General features: G+C 41.5%; 1 protein-coding gene across 1 annotated transcript in view; it reads left to right on the top strand.

The window, feature by feature from the left end:
• Nucleotides 1-11,557: 11,557 nt before the first annotated feature.
• HTR7 (5-hydroxytryptamine receptor 7) overlaps nt 11,558-27,512 on the top strand; it is a 73,886-nt gene continuing 57,931 nt past the window's right edge. Inside the window, exon 1 of the mRNA XM_075257969.1 lies at nt 11,558-12,141. Coding sequence (XP_075114070.1) covers nt 11,615-12,141 — 527 coding nt within the window. The 5' untranslated portion in view covers nt 11,558-11,614. The remainder of the gene's footprint in view (nt 12,142-27,512) is intronic.

Raw genomic sequence — 27,512 nt, 5'->3', positions numbered from 1 at the left:
TTAAACAGATAAACAGTAATTGAAATGAATATGTGAACAGAGCCTTAGCTAACGATTATACCACATTGTATTAGTAATGAATGCAGAAATTCATGTTGTTTCAATATGTGCACTTATGTTTTTTGTAACTGTGTTAGCTGGTCTATGTGGTCCCCTTCCCCTCCTACCACCCTTATTGTCACCTTTGTGACCTCCGCCTACCAGTTTGATTTTGTTTTTACAGTAAGCCTTTAAAAGATCAGTAACAAAAGATGTAAATACATAAATCTACACCTCTGTCTTGTCAAGTGATACACAGAATGAGAATGTAACTCATACAATCGATCAGTCTTGTGTACATTTACATTCTACGTCTAGGAATGTTGTTAATCCCCTAACCTTACATATCTTAAAATGTATCTGAAAGTAGAGGACATTACAGTCCAGTGCTAAACAGAATGACATTTTGGATAAAGTGGACATTGCCGGCTTAAAGAAGCCCCTTGTTTTATGGCCTAACATGATATTTTGAAGAGGACCATTAACAATTTTTGAGCACGGGGATCCCTAATGTGTATATGTTTATTATTGTTTATTTATTGTTCTATGTGATTTTGAGAAAGGGGGGGATTTGAACTTTTGTGCTTAGCTTTCCCTATCAGTATGTTTTTGGAATATGGGATGGAAATCCATACAAACACGGGGAGAACATACAAACTCCTTGCAGATGGTTTTTTGCCCTTGGCAGGATTTGAACACCAGGACTCCAGCGCTGCAATGCTAACCATTGAGCCACCGTGTGGCCCCTAAGCCTGGGAGCTTTCATGACAACTGACCACTGCCCTCCAATTACGCTCTAGAGGGCGGCGATCAGTTTCAGATGGCGGCACCGATGGCGCCTGCACACTGTAGTTGCTGTGGTCACGTTTAATGGCAGGTTAGCGGTGGTTGCTGGCTGTATTATACAGCCGGCATCCGCTGTGTATGGAGGGGGGGTCAGCTTCACAGTATAATGGTTTCCTGTGGCCCCTCTATAATGGCCCCCAGTAACCCATCCACATGGAATAAGTCACCAGTGGCTCCTACACACAGTATGACAGCCTTAATGTTCCCCCGACATGGTATAATGAATCCTAGTGTCCCCTCCACAAGGTATAATGGTCCCCAGTAGCTCCTGCACACAGTAAAATAGCCCCTAAGGGCCCTAAACACAGCATAATGCCTCCAAGTGGCCACTACATGGGATAATCACATATACTGGCCCCTATATGTAGATTAATGGTCCCTCATAGCCCTTTGTGCAGTATAATGGTCCCCAATGGCTCCTGCATATGGTATAATGGTGGGATTATGACCCGTGGTCTTCCCAATACCCTTAGTAATTATGCACCTATGCTTTTCATGAGTTGTAGACTGAATGGGAATGAATTCTCTGTTTATTATCAGTAAATTGAGGTTTTGACCTTGATTTTATTGTATGTATATCAGGATGTAATATTGACCATAATATCATGTCCAGTCCAGGCTTTCAGTTTACAGATAAATAGTAATCAAAAAGCATGTGTGAATAGAGCCCGAGTTAACAATTATAGCACATTTTGTTCGTAATGAATGTGGAAATTTACGTAATTCCGAAACGTGCACTTACTTTTTTTTGCAACTGTGTTAGCTGGTCTATGTGGGCCTCTTACCACCCTTATTCCGCTCCTCCGCCCCCCCCCCCCCTCCGGAATAGCAGCATCGCTCCTGCCGCTGCTGGCTTCATGCAGGGCAGGAGCATAGCGATGTCGCAGGCACCTGTGCCGGCGTCTACACTCCCCGGCATCCGCCTCTCTATTACAGCGGATGCCGGGTCTGTATTGGCGGCCCCTTCCCCCCAAAGGGTAAACTACCCCCCCCCCTCCACGCTCGCTCCCTTGCACTTAGCCCCTCCCCCCTGAGAGCAGGCAGATACATCACTTGACTTATGACCAGATAAGTCAGGGGATGTGTAAAAAAAAAAATGAATAGAGTAATATAGTGGACAAACAAAGCAGTTTTGCTGAAGCAATGTATTTAGGAAAAGTCTTACATTTACATTAACAAGCAGTATAGACAGGATCCTTGTGATGGGACAACCCCTTTAATCCCTTAATACCTTACATATCTTAAAATGCATCTGAAAGTAGAGGACCTCACAGTCCAGCGCTAAACAGAATGACATTTTTGATAAAGTGAACATATAAAACATTGCCTGCTTAAAGTAACTGCTTGTTTTATGGCCTAACATGGTATTTTAAAGAGGACCAGTCGCCAGGTCTGAAGGCAACATCTGCTGCCCCCATTGTGGTGCTTTGTTTATCCAAATCTGTTCAGCCATTGCAAAGCCCTTTAAATGTTGATACAGATTAGTTTATATTAGACAAGTGGGCGGTAACACTGAAGTTTCTATAGGACAAGTGAACAAGCGACAAGAGAACAATATTACGAGTTATGGATTGTAGACTATAAGGACACGTTGATCCAGGGTTTTTATACTGAGTGCCAGATTGGAGTCCGGAAGGAATTTTTTCCCCTGAAATGGGGCAATTGGTATGAGCCTCATGGGGTTTTTTGCCTTCCTCTGGACCAACACTGTAGGGATTGTAGGGTTATAGGTTGGATTGAATGGACTGATGTCTTCATCCAACCTCATCAACTATATAACTATGTAAGTGTATTAGGTAGAGTGTAATGGGTTTTTCCACTAAATCATAGTGTCTTACTGATGTGATATGACAGGATTAATGTCCTGCTGATCAGTCTATACATATATCTTGTATTTCTATATACTGTTCTGTTACGGATCACTTTGTATTTCTGTTATTGAATTGGTGCAGCACTTTGCGATAAAAACCGTGGTGTGGACACGCTGCGATTTCCAAAACTGGCATGGTTTTGGAAATCGCAGCATGTCAATTATATCTATGGAAACATCAGCGGCTTTCCCCTAGATATAATTGTAACAGAAAGTCCATGGAGGAAAACTCAGCGAACTTTCTGTTTATAGCGCTGAGGGAAGAACCGATGCGTTCTGTGGAGCCTTAGCCTTAGTGTCCTGGTAACCCCTATCTGGACATCAGTGCTAAATGAAATAAAACTCTGGTGATTTCTTATTTAGCAATGGAATCTGGGAGCCTCTCGGATAAAACTGATACCTCTCATTCTTAAAGGGGCTCTATCACTAGATTTACGTGTTATGATCTAAAGATATGTCTGAAATGTCTTTAAAAAGGTTATTCAGGTGCTGCTATTAGTTTGTAAAAATACCCCCCTATTTGTTTCTTACCTCCGAAATCGATATGCAAATGAGCTTGATCGTGCACGTTGGGCGTTCCGTGCATCCCTTAGCGTCATAGCTTCTAGGCTCTTCCTTGTGCCTCCAAGCCCCCCTCCTCCTGCTTCTTCACCGCCTCTATCATCGGCATTTTCTATTGAAATAACACATGTGCGCTGTAGCACTCCCTCCGGCGCTCTACTGCGCATGCTCCAGCGCCAGCTCGCAATGTTCTCTATTGGAAAAATGATGCTGGAGCATGCAAAGTAGCACACTGGAGGGAGCGCTACTGCGCACTCGCGTTATTTCATTAGAAACCGCCAATGATGGAGGTGGTGAAGAAGCAGTAGGAGGGGGGCTTGGAGGCAGCGCTGGGCATCCAGAAGCTATGACGCTAAGGGGTGCACGGAACGCCCACCGTGCATGATCAAGCTCATTTGCATATCGATATCCGAGGTAAGAAACAAAAACGGGGGGGGGGGGGTTCTTTTTACAAACTAATAGCAGCACTTGAATAGCCTTTTTAAATGCTATTCAGGCATATCTTTAGCTCCTAACCCGTCTATCTAGTGATAGAGCCCCTTTATACACTTATTGTATTTACTGCTGTGTGAATAAGGCCTTGGATGGTGCTTACGGACAGCCCTGTAGAACAAGCGTACGTGTTTCCAAGGGTATATTATAATGTATTATGCCTCCAAATCCATCAATACATACAATTCTGGAGTGATAAATCAGGTGCCAGAGATGACAGCCGAAATGTATTTTTCTCCCCATTTTTATAAACTGTTTTACATCAGCTAAAAACATTTAGGAGACCTGAAAAATACTTATCCCTTGCTGATAATGATTCGCCCTTGTGAATACACAAATGCTTGAAGATGATAAAGAAGAAAACTATAATCTATGGATATAAATCATTTTATTCTGTATATGCTGCAGAAGGAAATCGCTGTACAAGCTGATATAAAAGTTATGGTGGATGTGAATATTTTTCAATATGTTTTTTCGTATCATTGCTGATAATCTAGAATCAGTTCCTGTGATGGGGAGTAAATGCTACATTTGCCTTTGGAATGACAATAGACAGTAGAGCTGTCTCCACCTTGTGGTAGATGGGTGGCACTACATGAAACTTTCCTGAATTTTTCACAATTATCATCACCATAATGTTCATTTTTTTCACAACTCAAGATTTTATACATGTTTTTATACTAGAAAATGGTAGAATTAATTCATCAGGCTCGGATTACAGGAATTTGTATAGGAATGCTCTCATTCTGCATAGAGGTATTCTCTTTTGGCTGCATTGTTTCCATGGGACAGTATCTTAATACAGAGGCGGCTTACAAGTACATGTGCCAGTATGCATAAGCCCTATTATGGCCACATTGTAGCATTCACGTAGCAAACCACAGCCAAAAAGCACTGCGATAAAAACCGCGGCAGAAACGCATTGCAGATTTTCCCCCAGCGCTTTTCACAGAGAGTCCGCAGAGTTTTCCACTGCGAACATATATCACATATATAGATGATAGATGAACATATATCACATGTTACGCGTTTAACGTCTAAAAAGACGACATTTTTTTGCGTTCTATGCCATACAGTAAAGAACGGTGAAAGGTGAAATGACGGAAATACTGCAAGAACCGTCCTTCTGAAAATGATTGGTAATAGTTACGAATCACGTCTCTGTCACTGGAAAATAGATGACATCTAGCAATCTTAATATTTAAAGTAGAGAGGAAGGAAGTCCGGGTATTCCAACAAAACCAGCAGAAGAATTGTCATATAGGATTTGGAGATGTAATACATAGAAGAGATTGATGTCAAACAAGATCAGGCAGCAGTCAGAAGGAAATGATCAATGTCTTCCTCTCCAGCCCGGCCACATTTGTATATTTCATGTATAATCCACAGTGAGGGTTACTGTTCCCAGGTATCTATCGGAAGTTCAGTGCTAAGCATTCTACGCAGAAAATCTATATCCTATTTCATTCATATTGAACCTCTGGTTGATACATGACTAGTATTTTTTCTATATTATTTTTATACAAATGCACCAATACTCAAACCACTAACATCAGAGCAGCAAAACACAGCTCCTTTCAAGCAGACACTCCAGACTTCCCTCCCCTTAAATGGTATACTCCTTCCCACCATCCTTGGTAGCCTGGGCAACTCCTCGCATCAGTGTGTTGCACCGCAGGAGACTAACACTCAGCTTCTCCTGCATTGCTACTCGTAGGTGTACAATAGTTCTACTTATTAAGAGACATTGCGTGATCTGGATTCCTGAAACCTCCTAAGCAATGACTGCACAATAACCTGCATCAGTTAAAGTGGTATATACTGATCAATGCAAGTCTTCCCTTGGCATCACAGACTTGGTCCTTTCTTGCATTTCTTCATTGGGGTTGAGCCGATCTTGAGATTTCAGGATAGTTTATAAAATCCAATTTCCGATCAATTTTCATCTGAACCCGATCCCAATTCGAACCTAATGCAATCGGATTTTAAAAACAATCCTATTCACTACACAGTGTGGAGTCCCAAAATTGAATCATTCCACGCTGTATAGTGATTAAAAAATCCACTGGCTACTTAGTCCCCCCTGCTGATCGCTTACCTGCACAGAACCGCTGCCGTATGGCGCTCTTCAGGCATGTGAATGAGAGAGGAGAGGACCGAAAACTACGGGGAGCGGAAGCAGTTCTGTGCAGGTAAGTTGAGCGATCGGAATCGGCATTACGTTCCCGATATTTTTTAGGCGAGATCGGAACCCGATCGCGATCGTGACATTTACTCGATCGCCGATCCCGATCCGATCTTTTCCGATCCCGATCGCTCAACCCTATTCTTCATACTTTATTAACCGCACATTTAGCATTTCCCGCTCACACACCAACTCCTAACCTTGCCATCTCTCTGTAGGTGACCATCAAGGACTTGTCCTGAGACCCCTATTTTGTTCCATCTATACTATACCCTTGGCCAAGGACAACTTGAGTCCAAAGGATTTTTTTTTTCTTATGTAGATTGTGAGCCCCACATAGGGCTCACAATAGTAGTTCACTGAAGGAGTAAAATTAAAATATAACTTTTAATGGGTTCTATTAAAATTGATTACAAAATGCTAGTCCAACAAAGGTTTGTGTGAAGGGACAGATAAATCAAAGATGTACCTATAGATAATGTGGCAACTAACAAGATACATTAATTGCTATGTCCCAATAACACACTACCAACACCCCTTTTGATACTAATAAGGAGTTAGTATGCACATGTCACAGCACAGCCTATAGTTCAGTTCTGAAGCTGCGGCAGGTTCAATTAGGACTATGGGCATATCAGCGTCCTGATAGATTCACCCTTGATAGGGTATATATAACCTGCTCAAAACTAATGCGTTCTCCTCAATTAGTTTTGTGCAGGTTATATATACCTGCTATAACCCTGGCAGCCTGCACCTACCTCTACAAGGTAACTGGACTCCTGCAGAAGTTCCAGAAGCTGGACCTGCAGACATCTTAGACTCTCTGCTAATACATGGGAAGGTGTCATCCAGCTACAAGCCACTGTGCCACTGCTCACTGCTACAGGACAAGTGACCAGCAGATGCCTGTTACAATAAAGCAGTGAGCACTTCTACTGATCCTGGCCTGGACATTGCCTTCCTTTCTTTGTTGGAGTGGAGCACTGGCACCCACATCATCATCTCAGCCCAGGGACCAGCGGGTGTCTCAATACTCCAACTGGCGTCACATCTAACTGACTCTGCCTGTTACCCTGTGCACCTCTCCTGGGAGTTTTGGTACCTATAAGGTCACCGTGACAGTCCAGCTTCCTGCACGGTTCTCCTGGGGTGGTCGCACTAGTGTATTACTTTCTTCTCTGATTATCTGTATTCTAACCTTCGCTTTAACCTATTAATTGTTCTTCTCGATTTAGATTTTGTACCTAGTTGTCTGGTTACCTGGTTCCGACCCCTTGGCTTGTTTAACCTTCCATTCTGGTTGTTTGTCTTGTCTACGTTCCGTGTTTCACATATAATAGGAAGGGACCATCGCTCAGTTGTCCTCTACCATTTTGGGTAGTTCAGGCAAGCAGGTAGGGACTTCGGTCTAGCATCAGGGCTCACTGTCCCTGTCTTTCCTCCTCCTCCCAGTTTCCAGCAGCAGCTACTGGGGAATTGCTTAACAGGATACCCAAACCAAACTTTTGAGTAAAGTTCGGCTGAACTTATAAAACTCAAACTTCGACGGGTTCGCTCAACACTATTCATCAGTAATAATAGATGTCATAATTTAGGATCAGAACAGAGACTTGATTGAGAGTGTTCTAGAAATAACCAGTGGCAAGGACATCCTGTGTAATGTCTTAGAAGTTAAGGTGGTTTAGAAACTTTGCAGAATTGTGTGAAATACCAGCACCAAGTGGTCAGTTGGTATATCAGAGCTGATATACACACATATATACCTATACCCGAAAACTATTACTATGATGAACTACCTCCATGCACTCTATATCATAGCAAATCATACTCTATCTCCATTCTTGTTCTGTGGAGGCATTGATCCGTAAAGGAAAAAATATGAATGATTCAGATGACCCTAAGCTATCTAGCTGCAAGACTAGGTTAACATGCTGGGTTCTGGTGACAGACTAAGGTCCCACATTGCAAAAACACAGCATTTTTGTTGCAGATTTTTCTTAGGTTTTTTTTTTTTTTTTTAGTTAAAGCCAAGAGAGCAACAAAATAAATGGGAAGTCTATAGGCATTACATATTATTCCTATCTTCTTCTTTAGGCTGGGGCCACCGAACCTGCAAAGTCGAGGAGATTCTTGCTAATCCCATTCACACATTGCAGAAAAAAAAATTGTAGTGGAAATGCTACGATTTATATAAAAAAAAACACTCAAATTTTATCGCAACATGTCCATTATACCTACAGAAGCAATGCCATTTTACGTCTAAGTATAATAGGGGCAGAAACTTTCATTGAAGATAACCTGGCCACAATAAAAAAATCATGGCTAGGTTTCTGACAAGTGCCAGATTATAGATAGGTGAGGGTCTGAAACCCAGACCCTGCACAGATCAGCTGCTGCATGACTTCTCCCCTCCCAGTACCCGCCCACACTCTCCTAACCCGCCCACACTCTCCTAACCTGGCAGGGAGGGGGCAGCGAAGGAAGAAAAGCAGCATGGAGCAGCAGCGAGGCGAAGATTGAAGGCACGGGGCACAGGACCAGCCATCTCTGAAGGTAAGTGGACACTAGGGGGTAGGATTGCTTTGAAAATCCGATCTCCAATTAATAAAAAAAATCCCATTGACTTGCATTGGGATCGGAATTGGGATCGAGATCGGGTTCAAATGAAAAATGATCGGAAATCGGATTTTAAAATCGATCCTGAAAAGTCAAGATCGGCTCAACCCTACTGATCACCCATCTCATGGACACATCATGAGTATCACATATTGATATGGGGCCAGAACAACCGTTTAACTTTCTATTATCTACAAATGTAAATATGGTTATGTTCCTGTGAATACACCTTTAAGAATAATGTATACAAGATTTACTGTCTCCTAGAACTTTTATAATGATGACATTTTAAAGGAAGTTCTTCTCTTTTGCGTGGCTTCTTCTTTGGAATACATCATTAACGTCTTGAGTGATTATGGGCTGATCTTCAGAAAGACATTAAGACCCACAACTCAGATCCATTTTAATGAAATCTGTTCTGCATGAGGAGCTTCCGAGCAATGTATATCTTAGTTCAGTGTTAACATCCTGTTCCTGGCAGTGCATCTACTGTAGATTTCTAGTGTCACTACAAGTTCTTTTCTTTTGAGTCGATGGAAGCCTTACAAGGTTTAAAGACAGATTAAAACAGTATAAGATGTGTCTGACTAGATGGACATCAATAAGTCATAAAAAGAGGAATGTTGATCCAGGGATATGTCTGATTGACAGGGTCGGGAAGGAATTTTTTTTCCTATAGGATCTCTGCCAATCCCAATAAGAACTTTATACCTTCTTCTGGGAAGTTGGATTGCTAAATATAAACCCCCTTATGTACCAATTAGCTCATTTATTTCTGCAAACTGACATATGGCCGATCTACAGGAAACTTTATGCATCTCCTTACACACCACTGCTAAGAGATGCAAATCTGGTGGTAGATTCCCGTTAGGGCTGTAATTTCTCATGAACCCAATTCTATACAATATTGCAATATGCTAAAGCACTGTGGAATATCGTTATGGAGAAAAGAGCTAAAGATCCCCCCAAAAAGTAGAAGGCTGTCCACGCTTACAAATTCCTTTTATTAGTGCGTAAGCACAATATTTACACTTGATAAAGGGGACCACCTGAAACGAGTGTAACTAGTAAGCGGACAACATTCTACTTTTTGGGAGGATCTCCATCTCCTCTTTCTCTTGAGTCATATGCTCCATCTGGAACCAGGATGTCTTGACACGTAGAAGTTCTGCTGCTGACGATATCTTGTACATGGTTGTGACATGACACAACCAAACCAGATAAGAGAACATCCTGACCACAATTCTATGAGCGAGTGCACTGTCTCCTTCTGTTTCTTGAGCAGTGTCAGTATATAATTTGTGGTGTACGGTTTTACATTCGCACCCAAGAAAAAATACGGTTGTGTGTGGGGTCATAGGATAAAATGGGCAAATGTGCTATATACAGGTAGCACACGAACCGACAAAGCATCCATGTTTATGAGGTCTTAGCCTAAGCTGTAATGCCTATGCCTTGTCAATCAGGATGAACCTGCAGGCACCTTTGCCGTTGCCTAGGTTGCACATGTGACATGTCTGCCCCAACATACAGATGAATGGACAGAACCAGTAAAGGTGATACCAAATATTAGAGTAGTCTTTTCCATTATATACCTGTGGATAGAGATCTCTGCTAAACCTGTTGTAGCATCAGTGATATGATTTATGCTCTCAGTTCTATTATTTCAGCATTTTTAGGAAATAATAATCATTATAGCCACGCCGCTGATGATTGTGACAATGGAATGAATGGACATCATTAAGTGTTAGATATGACACTATGATAATATACCTGCAGACCTGGAAGCAACGTGTCCGTCACTGCCCCCACATTGTGCATTTACAGTCTGTCATTACATGACATTTCCGCTCTTACGTGGGCGCTGTGACTCTCACTCTTAGGCTCTGTTCACATAGCTCTATCCAATCTGTTGCACAAAGCATGCCAAGGTACAAGATGGACTCCATTGACTTACAATAGTATCCTACAGCTTTTAGTGAAGTGCCTTTATTAGAGCCTTCTATCCAGAGGCTTCCCTAACAGTATAATGCATGTCTTACCTCCATTAGATTACTGCACAGCGCCGGCTGTAAAGACTACATTTTCTCTAATGAAAATCGCCCAAGCAAGTTTAGATAACAAGATATGAGGGCATGCCGCAGGATTTCTGTTCTGAAGCATCGCTTTATCGCTTTAATGTCTTAAATATAGATGAGCGAATCTTCTATTAAGGACCTGTATTTGCTGTATAAAGGACCATGGAAGGATGAATTACTAATCCATATTCCAATTTCAGCCTCCATTGATTTATGTGTTTCTCTGCAAGAGAAAATGTGCTAGTTGGGGGTCATGGCAGCATAGAAAATTTTTAAAAGATTCGTTCATTTGTGTTTTTTCAAAGTTCAAAGTATAAACAGTGCCCCGGATGTCCACTAGATGTCACCATGATGATGATGAAACATTCTCGTGTCCGCGCTCCATTGCTGTATGATGGAGAGGATAGATTGGATGCTTTTAGCTTCAGTACAGAAACTACACACGCTGCCTTTGAGTTGCTGCTAAGACATGAAAGACTCTGGAAACCACTAAAATCACAGGGCAGTCAGAAGTGAATGTTATTTTTTCCCAGCCTTAAGACTTAGCATCAAAAGAAGACGAAGACGAAGCAGTGATAAAGAGAGCTCTCAGGGCAACTACTTCTTATTCCTGGAACTTGACTAAGACAAGTGCATTTTGCTTTTTTTTGGCTTGGATTATTGGACGAGGACATTATAAATGAATTCACCATTGAAATGACCATCTAAGGTTCTCCGACTTGCTGCTAAGTGGACTGGTGGTACCAATGGCCGGGGATTTGAAGGAATTTAGGACCACCAAGAATGACTATGAGAGAAGACCAGAATGAATATCTACATCCCTGAAGTAGCAGATGGAGCTAAGCAATGTCTTCTGATTTCATCACTGTAATGTAACTGCTGGACCCAAAGTATTTGGGGCTCTACACATGGGCTACACAAATCACGATGGTCATCATTATCAACAGCAGCCACATATACAGTGACATCAGATCCTACGTTATAGAAGATCTGGAGGATCTCAGCACCTCTATAATGATTTCTGGATCTTTCAACCCCCCTCTCCTGAAAATCATCCAAGATGCCACCACCAGCACTCCATTTCCCACTTCTAGCTTTGCGAGTGAAAATGACACCCAGTGCGGAGAGCAGATCCTTAACTACGGGCACATCGAAAAACTGATCATCGGAGCCATCCTGTCCCTCATCACCTTACTGACCATCGCAGGGAATTGCTTAGTAGTCATTTCAGTTTGTTTTGTCAAGAAACTTCGGCAGCCGTCCAACTATCTGATTGTATCTCTGGCTTTGGCTGACCTATCTGTGGCCATCGCTGTCATGCCTTTTGTCAGCGTCACCGACCTCATTGGTGGAAAATGGATTTTTGGGCACGTCTTTTGTAATGTCTTCATAGCCATGGATGTGATGTGCTGCACGGCTTCTATCATGACGTTATGTGTCATTAGCATCGACAGGTAAGACCCTTCAAGGTGTCACATGTATATGGTTTTTTCTGTTGTATCTTATCAGTAACAATTTGTCTCAAGGTGAGAACTTTTCATCTTTGGTAAGTTCCAGGCATTACACATCCAGAGCTGAAGACTGACTGCTCCTTCCGGAGTCACTGACTGCTCTTCTTAATGATAATGAACAGTTTTAATAACTTTTTCAGCCACAACATCTTTGCAGCTAAACGTCTAATAAAAATCAGCAGAATATTACTCATCTCTGCAGGTGTTCTAGTTAGGATAAGAGCATTAGGAGAATGAATTATTCATGAACAGAACGTAATTCATTCTGGATTAGACCACAACTTTATTAGACCAATTTTAACAATCAAGTATTAAAGCAGTTTAGACAAGACATTATATGAAAGGCGAAGACGGAAGATTCTGTTGTGTCATTTGTGTGTAACTTTATCCATCGTGAATGGATATGTATTGTTGGGCGGGGGGTGGTTCTATAAAACTGAGTATTCTCTATCAATTTATTTATTTGTGCTGTATTTATTGTAACGTTTCATACGCTGTGACTTTTGCAACAATGTAATTTATCTTTGGAGTGGAAAAAGTTGTATCATTAAGCAAATAGGCGTCAGAAATATGCAAAATGGTATTTTCCTTTAGCTCACAGCTTCCCGAGTCCCCGAGCTCAGATTCCGGCACTTCTATCAAAATTAAAAAGGATGTAAATATATGGACAATGATGTCTTATTCATTTAGCACCAGCAATCATACAGAAATTGTCAAAGGGGCATGGCACTGGGATGAATGTTACCGCCCCTCCATTTTGAACTGACAGATCTCCATTCATATATCAGAAAATAAGAAGAGATTTCCATTTATTTGTTATAATTATAGTAATATATCGGAATATACCAAATCCGTCAGAAGCTCCATTAGTGAATTAAGTCCTTGTTTACATTTAGAAATTCAATTTTATTCTTTTGGCTATAGAATACTTGCAAACCGTGACAGGGATGCCCACAAGCATGGAGCACTTTGTGCTCACAGGAAATTTTACTGAGTGGTCACGTCCCTTTTGGTAAGACCACACCCATTTTAGTCATGCTACGCCCCCTTTGGGGTTGTCAGTGCTCCGTTTTCTAACATGGGTACTCAACATACCAATTACTACAATTTTTTTTTACATAACATGCCCACAGAGCATAACATAACATGTCCACAGGGGTGTAGCTATAGGGGGTGCTACTGGGCCCTGGACCCTAGGAGGGCCCAAAAGTACCTCTAACACGTAAAATATACTACTATTCTAAAGGGCACAAGATAGGTAGGTGTCCCATTCACTGGGGCCCAAGAGCTTCAAGTTAGCAGATGACGCAGAGCTCGGCATATGTTGGAGGATTTTGCTAGGCCCAAGAGATTTCTTTGCTTTCAGGACATTTTGGGACAATTGACATATATGGACTATAGTCTTGCTCACTCATCTGGTGGTCTTTATGCAATTTCTCTTCTTAAACAGGGCCAAAGGAGACTGGACAGCTCAACTTAGAGACACAGGTAAAGACATTGTAGTTGGTTAAATCCAGAATGACTGGATAAGTGAGTCCCACCTCCACCAACTACCTTACATATGGACAGACCACCTGCTTGCCACTTCTTGCTGTTAGTGAGAAGGACAGGAATTTAACAATATATGGAATACATTCATCACCTGGCCAGGTGTGGACCAAGCGTTGCACCATTGTAGCGCATTGCTCTGGAGCGGACACCATTGTCACTGTGGCCTACAGATAATCTGCTACAGAACAGAGGGGAATGAGCACCTCATAAGGTGATATGGTTTGAGGTACCAGGAGTTAGGTCAGTCACATGACCCCAATAAAACCTTGATGATATTATTCTAACAAACCATATTGTGGGGGTAATAAAAATCAGAGATTGCATAAGCCATGTTGCTGGGAGACAATCTTGATTTTTCAAAGCTTGACTTGACTTATTCGTTGTCTGAAGTCTAAGTGTTTCAATGTTTGACAGGGCTCTTCATCAGGACAAAACACTTTGCTGTTTTTTATATATGGCCAAATAACTGGATCAATCCACACCAAATTTGGCAAATAGATAAATCAGGCACTTCTGTAGATTGTAGACTGTGTTTCAGTTCTGTAGGACCTACTGTTCTTGACATATTCACAAAAGAAAAAGATATAGTACCACTTATTCCGACATCAAAAACCTTCCCCATTATTACATTACGTGACCCATATTAGTTTTTTTTTTTTTTTTTACATAACAAGCCCACAGAGTATAACATAACATGCCCACAGATGCATATGGCATGCAGCAGAAGTAGATGCTACAGAGCCCTGGACCCTAGGAGGACCCAAAAGTACCTCTGACCCATAAAATGTACTACTACTCTAAAGGACACAAGAAGGGTAGGTGCCCCATTCATTGGGGTCCAGGAGCTTCAAGTGAAAGCTATTATAAGCTCTCAGGTTTTTCATTCTTAGCCTCGTACACCAGTATTGGAGGACTTCACTCACTGTTGTCCTCTTTTATCAGCCTTTATCAGAATATTGTATAGTCTTAGCTTTACTAACATACACCATTATTACAGATGGGCCTACCCATAAAATTGGAGAAATACAATTGTTTTATATGTCTTGGTATACGAAAGCATTGCTGGTGCACACTTTTTCTGCTGATGATAATTTCAGAGAGGTGTAGACCTCTGTGGTTGCTGAGTGAGCGAAGAGTTTGAGCCTCAGCACTCAGTGACCTTATTCTGTAACTTTGTGGCCTGTCACTTTGTAGCGGAGTTGCTGTGGTTCCTAAACACTTGCTCAATAATACCTCTGACAGATAATTGTTGAATATCAAAGGGGGAGGGGGGATATTTCATGCTGCATTTTTGTAAACATGGCAGTAAGGTTAGGTTCACACCTGCGCCTGGTCTCCGCCTGAGGATTCCGTTCTCCATTCTGCTTTAAAAATATGGAGAGGAAAGTCCTGCAAGCATGTTTTGCGCTTTTCAGGTGGAAACCCAGCAGACCCCATTATATTCTATGTGGTCCACGTATTTTCGCGGATAACCGCTTTTTTAAAGGATTAGGGCTCCCCCAAACGGAAACCTGAACACAGGTGTGAACCTAGCGAAAGAAGGCATAGAATGGCCCACTGAAGCCCTATGTCCATCTGCCATTCCTCAGCAATGATTACTATGCACTGGAGGAGACAACTGTGGACCCTACATCTGTACATAGTAACATAATAGTAGATAAATCAGAATATTTCTTCACTCCAGTGACCTTTAGTTGTTTGTCTTGCTTTTATATACTTACAGAATCCCTTTAATTAATCAGACCACGGAACATAAAATAGCTGTAAAATGCCTTATAAATTGTTCTTGCAGTCGCTTAATTCAAAGTTTATCTAAAGTTCCTGAATTAATGTGAAGATGCTGTTTCAAGAATCTCCACTAGAGGCCACTGTTCTCAAGTGTTTTTTTCACTCCCACCACTAGAGGCCCCTGTTCCCTGGCTCTTACCCACAATCAAGATGGCTAGTATTGTTTTATGTCCGTGGCCATCTTGCTTCCTGTTTTAGGCCTATATAAACCTAGAGCACATTCAGATCCACGCTTGAGTATTGTGTTTATTCCCAGTCTCTAGCTCTGAGATATATCTTGCTCAGATTACCTTGGCTCCATCTGCTTACCCGCTTGTGTACCAACCTTGTCTCTATCTGCTTACCCGCTTGTGTACCGACCTTGGCTCTGTCTGACTACCCGCTTGTGTACCGACCTTGGCTCCGTTTGACTACCCACTTGTGTCTCTGGCTATCCACCGACCAAGTCTCCTACTCCGCGGCATCTGCCATCCTTCCTGACTACCGGATTCCAGCTGAATATCACCGGTATCGTAACACTCTTATATCTTCTCTTTTGCTGAATTCACTCTTGGCTTTGGCTTAAATAACAGCAAAGTCTGCAAAAAAAAAATCTTTTTGCTGATCACTCTTCTTTGATTTGGAAATGGCTGGGTTTACAGCAGTGCCAGATCTGTCACGCAGATACTAACAGAACTTGACAGGCACCATTGACTACAGTGGGTTCATTAGATTTCTATTATGGTGTTTATGATTTTAATGAAATCCATAAGAGGTTCTAACAGGTGCTTAATGTAGATGTGAACCTAGTTTAATGGTGTATTTTATATATATTGGCAAAAATGTAATTTTTTTGTACATAAAGATTTAGGAGAGGATGGGGACAGGTGTGTATATGTAGATAGATACTGTAGATAGATAGATAGATAGATAGATAGATAGATAGATAGATAGATAGATAGACAGATAGATAGTAGGGTTGAGCCGATCTTGACTTTTTAGGATCGATTTTAAAATCCGATTTCTGATCATTTTTCATTTGAACCCGATCTCGATCCCAATTCCAATCCCAATGCAAGTCAATGGAATTTTTTTATTAATCGGAGATCGGATTTTAAAAGCAATCCTATTCACTATACAGCATGGAATCTAACACTTGAACGCTTTGTTAGAATCCACGCTGTGTAGTGAATCACTAAGTAGCCAGAGGATTTTTTTTTATAAACCTCTGGCTACTTAGTCCCCCTGGTGTCCACTTACCTGCAGAGATGGCTGCTCTGGTGCCCGGTGTTCTAATTCACCTCGCTGCCGCTCCACGCTGCTCTTCTCGCCTCGCTGCCCCCTGCCTCCCAGATTAGGAGAGTGTGGGTGGGTACTGGGAGGGGAGACGTCACGTCTCCCCGCCCTGTACCCACCCACACTCTCCTAAGCCACAAGCCCCGCCTTCCTAGCTCTTTAAACACTAACCTGGGAGGCGGCGGCGGTAGTGAGGCGTGGAGCGGCAGCGAGGCGAAGAAGAACACCAGGCACTGCAGACCAGTATTCTCTGGAGGTAAGTAGCTACTAGAGATGTTAGTTTAGTCTCCCATTAGAATGAATGGAGGCAGCCGGCGCGCAGGGGGGTTAAGGCTATGTGCCAGCTGCTTCCATTCATTCCTATGGAACCGCAGCGGAGCCTTCACACTGAGTATACATTCTGCTCAGAATGAGCGAAGCGTATACTCAGTGTGAAGGCTAAGCAAAGCATTGTGGGAAATAGTACCAATCTCGATCCCACCTAAAAAGATTGTGTTCGGAATTCCGATCGCGATCGTGAAATTTTCTCGATCGCCGATCGGAATCCGATCTTTTCCGAACACGATCGCTCAACCCTATTAGATAGATGTTTCTGTATACGTTGCCACTTTTCACACTACTATATCATACCTTGCCACACTGTTTTTGCAAATCCAATTTTTCTTGTAAAAAAAAGAAAGACATTACATAAATAAAGCATTACATCAAGGACAACCATGTCTTAAGAAGGTTTGTACAGAGTAGGTATAGTTACTTGTCAAAGAAAAGGAGCATACAGTAAATCACATCAGAAAGAGATCACACTAAAATGATCTATGACATGTACAATAGTATATTACACAAGATGTGGTGATTATTTAAGTTAGATAATACATATCCTATCCAAGAAACAAAATGGAAGGAGAAAAAACATGGTTGATACACTTATAGGGGTTCCAGAAGGAACTGATGAATAGATGGACAGTATGTAGACGTAATTCTTGGTAAGTGGTTCAGCCATTTTGAATAGAACTATTTTATTAACCCATAACGTACCATAACCCATAGCCGGAAAACCAATTCCAGTAATCTATGGATTGGTTCCATTTTTGAAAGCCATAGCTGGAGATAAAGTGAATGTCACATTATTAACTCCTCAAACTCATCCTTTAGCTGTATTACCCAAGAGGAAGCAGTAGAAAGGTGGTGGAGCGTATGACATGATGACAGAATAGCTGCAGGTCACTGACTGGTGTCAAAAGGAGACTGTGGATTTGACAACCGCTGCTACGCACACAGTCATTTCTTGTTGATATAGTATATTGGGTCATGCACCTATATTGCACAGAGCACCATGGTAACTTACATTGCAGCACCATAGTAAAATAAAGAACGGCCTCAAATAAAGACTCAAAGATTTCCTTATTTTGGTCTCGGAGTATTTTCACGAATGGGGGTGGGACTTTGTTGTGCCTTTTTAAGAAATAATTTTTTATTTATTTTTTTATAAGATTATTAATTGAATAAAATAATAATTTTTAAAAATCTAGTAAAATAACAAAAATCAATGGACATTATAATAACCTTTATGGTAGTCATAATACTTCTACGACACGTAATACTACTACTAATAGTCAATACAAATGACAATAACAACATAAAAACATAACATAAAATATACTTTCTGTGTGTTGCCGGGTTAGTATGCACATAGTATAAATTCCACACGTAGTAGAGATTTCATTTAAAATAAATGTAATATAGTGTAATTCTTATATTGACAATTTTTTTCTGATTTCTCCTCATATTTGGCACATATTCTTCCACCAATTTGATATGCCATAAAGGTGTGTTTGGAAGGATTTGACTTCTGGTGCCTAGAGGTTGTCAGAACATCTAATCTGTGGAAGGTCTGGGTGTCGGACGTCAACATATCAAATACTTATGACCTATCCTGTCTACGCAAATATTATTAGCCATGCCATGTAGAGAAATTTCACTTTTTCAATTTTTTTTTTTTTAAAATGCTATGGTAGATTTCAATGCATTCTTTCTGACTCCAACATGTCCACAGGAATGTTCATATGAAACCTCCATTTGGGGCCTCAGCTATAATAATCTTAGGGTTCCATTTCTCTTGTAATACATTGCTGCTGAAGTTAGCTGAAGCCCTGAACTCTCTGAAGCTGAACTCTCCATGTGGCTAGTCGCGACAGAATGCCGATGCGGCATCCCGCTCCTTATTAGGCCCAAATGAATGGATCTAATCGGGAGTGAGTCTCGAGCTGTGATCGCCACGACTCACTCAGCTGTGGAACCTGTGGCAAGATAGGGCATGTCACTTCTTTTTTCTGCTAGCTAGCTAGCAGAAAAAAAGCGAGTGGCTCCCACTGAAGTCAATGGGACTCATTTTTGCAAGCGGATTCCGTGTCAAAATCCACCTGCAAAAACTCTGTGTGAACTAGCCCTAAATGTCCACTTCCAAGATTTATTATGGGGTTCAATGACTGTTTCAAACACTCAATAAAACTTATTCATTTGATAATAAAAACTTAGTATGTAATCTTGATAACAGATTTTCTACCATTTTGTGACCATAGTTCTATCTTCGTGGTAGTAGACAGTCGCCAAATCCTTGCTCATTCTGATCATGCCGTAACTCTTTACGTTTGTTTCCTACTTTCTACTGATATTTGGAAGTTTACCAAGATAGTGGAGGTTTGGTAGTATGACTTCAGGATCACACTACTAAGGGTCTATTTGTTGTCTGTTATCATGGAGCCAAATGGCTCCACATAATAACAGTAAACACTTCATTGTGTGTGTTACAAACCTTTCATGGTAACAGCAACATAATAATATTACAATTATGGTACATACATTACACTTGCTATATATGAACTAAACTCTCCTATAAAAATAAGAGTGAACGGCCACCAATAAATGTATAGGGAAACTAAACACATCATTATTTCATATTGACATAAAATACATGCAAACTTAGTGAACTATAAATACTGAGTGATTCAACAAGGATGGCACAGAAGCCGTGGCATGGGTGGCATGAGAGCTGGACACACAGCACACCATTAATCACAGCAGACCCAGAAACTGGAAACACTTACCAGAAGGTATTCAGAGTTGAGATGAAGGTCTGAAGAACCAGAAGGCAGCAGTTGGTGGTAGCCAGTAGATGGCAGCAGTACACCAAAGAGTAGTCGTCCTATCCGAGTCGTGAATGTGAGGTCAGCACAGTACAGAGGGATAATCCAGGAGAGAGGTCAAGCAGCCCAGGTCATTAATAGGATATCAGAGCAGTATACAATCGGGTAGTCTGTAGGCAAGCTGGGGTCATCAACAGAAGAGAGCAGAGTACAAAATTTGGAGGCAAAAGCAAAGTCAAAAACCAAACCAGGAGATCAAGGCAGAGACACACAGAACACAGACAGATAGAGCTAACTTGCAGGGTAAACTGTGAGGTGAAGAGGAAGCCAAACATATAGGCTCCGGTAGGCCACTATCTGGTTCAGGAGGAGGTCGGCGCGGAGTTTATGTCCTGGGCCCCTTAATAATCCGGAAAGAGAGGGCCGCAGACAGAGAGAGGAGAGGTCTGGCAACCCCCACATGGCACCGTGGAGGTTCTGGCCCGACTTCTAACACAAGGACTCAGTGTATCTACCCCCAACCACAAGATCTGAATAACTTGAGTTGCCTCCTTATCCAACAATATGCTGGCACGCATCTGCTCAGAACTGGTCTACCACCTACACGTTTGCCATATCTCCAATGGAAATCACATTGAACATTTGTAGTTTACAGATAAACCTTGAGTGTGATTTATATATTATTAAATGTATGTTATCTCGTGGTTATGAGTACCAAGGCTATAATTTTATTCCATTCCTTAGAAATCACTTTGTAAATCAGATGGTGGAGGAAATTAACCCAGGAATAACCAGATATTAACATGTTAAGAGAGTAAATAATGGCATGAAGGATAATAATACAGGCAAGAGCAGACCCAGGGGTGAATGTAAAGTGCTCAGGGCAAGCGCATATACTAACCTGATCCAATACGTATATATCACAATTAGATATATAAATAATATTGCATACCTATCATATGATATAATACTGTCGGGCGTCCACCCCACAGTCTAATTTCCATTTCATACCAGTTTTCTATATTTATTTGAATATGTACCATTTATATTTCTCCTGTCATGGTGCTGCAGTGAAACTGATATAGTATGGGGTCATAATACTGTGTCAGGGCAGTAAAGGACATTAAGGGGAATCCTATGATGGGTCTTTATACAGTAGCTTCAAGAATAGGACAGAATTCGGGAAAGCTTCATTTAGGGAGCCTAATTCCTGAACTCAATAGCCAGGATTTGATCCCCTACCTCGGTTATATACGCATGGAGCCATAATATGATTCTGTGCATTAGCCTTTACTCTGCATATTAACCTCCAGTGTCAATTCTGATCATTTTACCAATCCAGCAATTTTTCTAGACATATTGCTTCAGCATTTCAATAAGATCTAAAGTTCTTCTGGGAGAAATGAGAATCAATGGCTTAGATTTGAAAGCTTTATATTGCATTGACTTTGGTTTAAGTTTATTTTTTTAACCTTTTAAATCCCAGACTAACATTGACTGACATTGTGTTTAATTGTATGTGATCTGTCTTATTTATTCATATTCTACTGAAAGGTTTAACAGGAACATTCTGCTCCTGAAAGGCAAGGCTGGGAGGGATTTCTCACAGTCCTATAAGGACTTACAGACTCCGGCCATGTCACTTGTTCCTGGGCTGAGCTCTGTTTAATTACATGGAAAGTACTGCAAAATCTGATCCCCTAAGACATGGAAGCAAAGCAGTCCCATGATCATATTTTTTACCTAGTAGTTTTACAGATATTTTTTAATGTGTGGACCACGTACATTTGCAACCAATGGTGACCGCAGTTAAGCCAACAATAACCATTTCTACATGCAGATATCAAGAGTCCAGGAACGTACAGTATGTGGCACCTCGAATATGACCTGGAGTGCTGGTGGATACTGTAGAGATATTATCATCTTTCACATCAGTCCCGATCGAACACAATTTAGTTCTCAATCTCCATCGGTGACTGTTCAACACTACTTCTATGGGGATTGTGGATAATAGGGATTTGACTGTCTCCATAATTTAGACCTTCTCTGGAAGGTGGACACAAGGCAGTAAGACTTAAAGTGGTAGGAATTTTGATATATGTGATATAAATGTGACGTATGGTCTGACAGTGTTCCAGTTAGCCATTGTCGCTGCACACTAGCTAATAGTATTAAAAAATTCACAGGCTCCCTATAGAATATCTGCAGAAAATCTGTTGGCTTTCTGTGAAAACTGCTGTGGTAAAAAAAAAACACCGTGGCGCTTTTTGTCTGCGGCCCTCTACATGAGGCCCATAGCCTAAAACTGTTGTAGGTCCCAGTGGTCAGCAAATAACACTGCAAGGACATACTGACACATCCAAGCAGCTGCACAAGACAGTGACATTCAGTCTCACCCAAGACAAGGTATGGACTAGACAAAACCAGCATGTTGAAAAGGTCTATTTTGACTTTAGGGTGGTACTTATTGCAATGCTTGGATTACTGAAAGGGGTTGTCCGGGATAACCATTTTCTTAATATGAGGCGGGCTAAGGTGATAAAAATGATTCAAAAACATACCGATCCCCGGTGTTCCGATGTCTTCCAACTTGGATTAATTTTGCTGCTCTAGTGCTTTCTTTCCCCGCCGCACTGTGACATACTGTGTTCCTGTCCTTAGGCATCTGATTCTTTAGGCTAGTATCTTCTTCCAGCCAAAGTCCTCGTCACACATGACCACTAGGACCAATCAGCGGCCTAAGGAATGGACATTGGTTCTTATTACCTGTGACATCCAGTGTTCCTTTCCTTAGGCCGCTGATGCCATTGATTGATATCTGAGAAGGCAGCGGCACAGCAGAACCGGACCTTGCCAGGAGACACTGGAGCACCAGGGACAGGGGAGTATGGTTCCTGGCCTCATATTTAAAAAGTGGTTATCATGGACAACCCCTTTAAGGGTCAATAACAAGAAACTGTAGGAGTTCCAAGTGCTCCATACGGGCTCAAAGCACATGCATTTGCTGTATACATGAGCCATTATCCAATGTAACATACTAATTATAGGCATGAATATATTTCATGTACTTGCATCATTGAATTGATAAACTAAGAGTTTAGTCACCTGACAAATTAGCTCCTCCATGGTATGGAAGAGACAGGTAGAACATTATATCCCTTTTTCAGTTTTGTTAATGGTTTTCTTTTCTGATGTACTATAACCCCAACAACCTTGAATACATTAGAATATACTTAGGGAATAAGCTGAATCAGACTGTCATGGCTCACAAAGCAAACTGTTGTGATAATATTTATTAAGTGATAACTCCCAGCAGACTGTGCGGAGCTAGCCAACATATACAGCATCTCCCCGGACACAAAATACCAGTTTTGATTAAAAAAAAAGAAGAAAAATAAAGGATGAAAAGAAAAGCTCCACCAATCTCCCCAGTGAATGATACAGAACATATTACTATGGCTAAAACTTACTTAAATGGTCTAAATGTTTTGTTAGTTGGCAAAGTGTGCGGAAATCATAGATAAATTGGAACCTTGTGAAGATCTGAACGGGAAGCATATGTGTATATTCTGGTTCTGTATCATAACACTAATATTGCTATAAACGTCTGATTTCATACTTAGGCTATGGTCACACCTGTTTTGGGGACTCCGTCCCCCTTTATGCTTAAAATATGCAGAGAGAAAAGTCATCCTGCAAACAGGACTTCGGGTGGAAACCTGGCAAACCACATTATAGACTATGGGGTTCGTGGGTTTCCCTGGGTAACTGCTTTTTAAGCGGATAGGGTTTCCGCTTTTTCAAGTCCCCCACGTGGACCTGAAGAACAGCAATAAAACGCTGTGGGAAAAGCCATGGCGGCAACGCATCATGATTCTTCCCGCAGCACTTTAGACAGAAAGTTCGCAAAGGTTCCCTCTGGACTTTCTGTTTCAGGACTCGTTCACATCTGCGCCCGGTCTCCGTTCTGCAGGTTTCCGTTTCCTGCACAAAACAGAGGCAGGAGATGGAAACCTGCAGGACTCTTTCATACCCATTTATTTGAATGAGTTTGAAAGCTGTCCGGCCGTGAGCGGCGGTGAATGTTTTATGCTCTCCGCCGCGAAACCATTTTTTTTTAAATCGGACACAGAGTCGGACATGCAGTACTCTGTGTCCGGTTTAAAAAAAACGGTTTCGCGGTGTAGAGCATAAAATGCTCACCGGACCCGGTCTGACAGGTTTCCGTCTTCTGCATGCAGAAGACAGAAACCACAGAACAGAGAACCGAACGCTAGTGTGAACCTTATACCTATGGAGAAATCTTCGGCGCTTCCTCAGGTATAATTGGCATGCTGTGATTTCCAAAGCTGCGTTGTTTTTGAAAATCATCGTATGTCTGCACCGCGGTTTTTACTGCAAACTGAGCATAGGATTCGCTAGAATCCCATCCACTATGCACTGACTGTAAAACGCCAGCATTTTTTACTGCCATGTGGGGCCCTGGCCTTAGAACCTGTTTTTTATTAAAAGGAACAAAAATAGGATAATAAAGTATATTACAAAAATGTTCACCAAGCCCCACTTTACGCAGTTACATAGTAGATGAGGTTGGATGAAGACATCAGTCCATCAAGTCCAACCTATAACCCTACAATCCCTACAGTGTTGATCCAGAGGAAGGAAAAAACCACTATGAGGCTCATGCCAATTGCCCAATTTCAGGGGAAAAAATTCCTTCCCAACTCCAATCTGGTAGTCCGTATAAAACCCTGGATCAACGTGTTATATTGTTCTCTTCAAGAAAGGCATCCAGGTCCTCTTTGAACTTGCCCAATGAATCCACCATCACCACTTCCTGGGAGCTTCTTCTTCAGATATAACTAAAAGACACTTTCTAGAGGCTGCATATTTATGTACAACAGGACACAGGGCTAGAATTACAGGAGGGAGGGGGGAAGAGGCTTATTACTATATACTTATAACAACAAACAATCAATTGCCAGATCCCTCAGTTCTTATCTTAATGGCTGTCTTAATGATGTGTATAAAAAGACATAAACCCACGTGAGATGTTTTATCCCATTGTCCAACGTCTGGAATAGGATCATGGCCTTGTACTCATAAATCAGTCGCTGTTTCCTTGATTTAAAGTTCCCTTTTAAGATCAAGATTTTCATGTCATTGGTGATATTATGATCTTCCTGGCAAAAATGACTTGGCACGGGAAGATCAGTTCTCTGTTGTTTGATTGTATGGCGATGTGAATTAATTCTCATTCGGAGTTTCTGACCAGTCTCTCCAACATACAGATTTGGAGAGACTGGTCAGAAACTCCGAATGAGAATTAATTCACATCGCCATACAATCAAACAACAGAGAACTGATCTTCCCGTGCCAAGTCATTTTTGCCAGGAAGATCATAATATCACCAATGACATGAAAATCTTGATCTTAAAAGGGAACTTTAAATCAAGGAAACAGCGACTGATTTATGAGTACAAGGCCATGACCCTATTCCAGACGTTGGACAATGGGATGAACATCTCACGTGGGTTTATGTCTTTTTATACACATCATTAAGACAGCCATTAAGATAAGAACTGAGGGATCTGGCAATTGATTGTTTGTTGTTATAAGTATATAATAATAAGCCTCTTCCCCCCTCCCCCCTGTAATTCTAGCCCTGTGTCCTGTTGTACATAAATATGCAGCCTCTAGAAAGTGTCTTTTAGTTATATCTGAAGAAGAAGCTCAGAGGAAAGCTTCGAAACGTCATATTCTGTCATCATTATGAGTTAGCCATTAAAAAAGGTATCACCTACTGAAGACTTGCAAAGTTTTTTTTTGTTTTTTATATTTTATAACCACTGGCTAACACGGTACCAAAACAAACATTTTCCTTTTACCACTTCCTGGGACAAAGAGTTCCATAGCTTTCCTTTTTTTTTTACTGTGAAGAATCCTCTTCTATGTTGCTGGTGAAACTTTCTCTCCTCCAGACGTAGAGGATGTCCCCTTGTCACTGTCACTGGCCTAGGAGTAAAAAGATCCTTAGAAAGTTCTTTGTATTGTCCCTTCATGTATTTGTACATTGTTATTAGATCTCCCCGTAGACGTCTTTTCTCTAAACAGAATAACCCCAAGTTTGCAAAGAAACAGTAGCAAAAGAAAAAGCAAAACAGAATTAACACTTTATTTTTCTGTAAACCTGTGAAAGTTATTGGCCAACAGCTATCCCTTTCAACTCTTCTATACACATGCATGCCCAGTTCAGCTGACATACATGCATTTTCAATGAGCAATGGCATATGTCCCATAATAACAAAGAAGCGAGTTTGTTAAAATTCAACATACCTCATTTTTATTTTACCCGACATCATCTGTGCTGAAAACAGAACCCCTTAAGAATGGGGGTGTCTTAAAGATTTATTCCAATACACAAGTTTATTTGTTTTTTAATGACTAGTTAGAGGGCGTTCACCCTTGCGCCCGTGTCCGCCCGCCGTGTCTCCATCCTATCCCCAGGGAAACTAGATAGGGGACATCTTCCCACCGGTCACTTTTTAACAACCATTCATTTTAATGGGTTCTTAAAGCAAACCGCCAGTGTCCGTTGCAGCCTGTCTGCGGGGAAAGGTTTTTTTGCATGGATATAAGTGTGACTTTGAATGGGTTTTAAAACTGACTGCCGGGAAGCTGTCCTCTATCCAGTTTTCCTGAGGAATAGGACAGAGACCGAGTGGGTGGACATGGGTGCAACTGTGAACCCCCTTAATAAAAAGCGTATCGGATGCTGTCAACCCTCGAAGGAAAATAAACTTACAAACTATATATTAATTCAGAATGCAATTTGCACCACCACTCTACCATGTTGAAATTATAATGCAATAGAAAATATATGAAAAATTAACCCTTGTGAGAAAGTGAAGGGTGTGGTCTGGGAGAACAGGTATGTTCCAGCCAGGCAGCTAAAGGGTGTTTGGTAAAGACCCACATCAGGGAGGTCAGCTGACTAATCCAGGCCTGATATTAGGTTGTGTGTAAGTGCTAGGAGCTGTGGCACCACACTGACACAGCTGACCTGTCCAAACAGAACCTACAAACCAGGTACTGTGCCACCCATTGTTGTTACTAAAGCGAGAGTTTGGCAACCAGGCTCCTGTATAGTCAGGCAACAGTTTCTTGTGTTTAGTTAGTTCTCAGCCGAGAAGGCTTCTGTTTTGTTTGTTTGTGCCTTTGCAAAGGCATTTTATGCACCTCAAGTGAAATAAACCTGAACTTGAGTGTAACTCAGTCTCTGTGTCCCTGTTTCCTGCACTGCTACTGAGCATCTCCCTGAGCGATTCCCCACACCCTATACAGTTAATATCAATGTTATCTTAAAGAGGACCTTTCACCAGTTTTGGGCACATGCAGTGTTATATACTGCCAGAAAGCCGACAGTGCGCTGAATTCAGCGCACTGTCGGCTTTCCCGATCTGTGCCCGCCGTAAAGAGCTTACGGTGCCGGTACTGTAGTGCTCTATGGTCAGAAGGGCGTTTCTGACCATTAGCCAGAGACGTCCTTCTGCCTCG

The sequence above is a fragment of the Leptodactylus fuscus genome, chromosome 10, assembly GCF_031893055.1.
Source record: "Leptodactylus fuscus isolate aLepFus1 chromosome 10, aLepFus1.hap2, whole genome shotgun sequence".
NCBI lineage: Eukaryota > Metazoa > Chordata > Amphibia > Anura > Leptodactylidae > Leptodactylus > Leptodactylus fuscus.
Note: the sequence above shows the minus strand (reverse complement) of the source record. Positions and strands in the feature narration are given on the sequence as shown.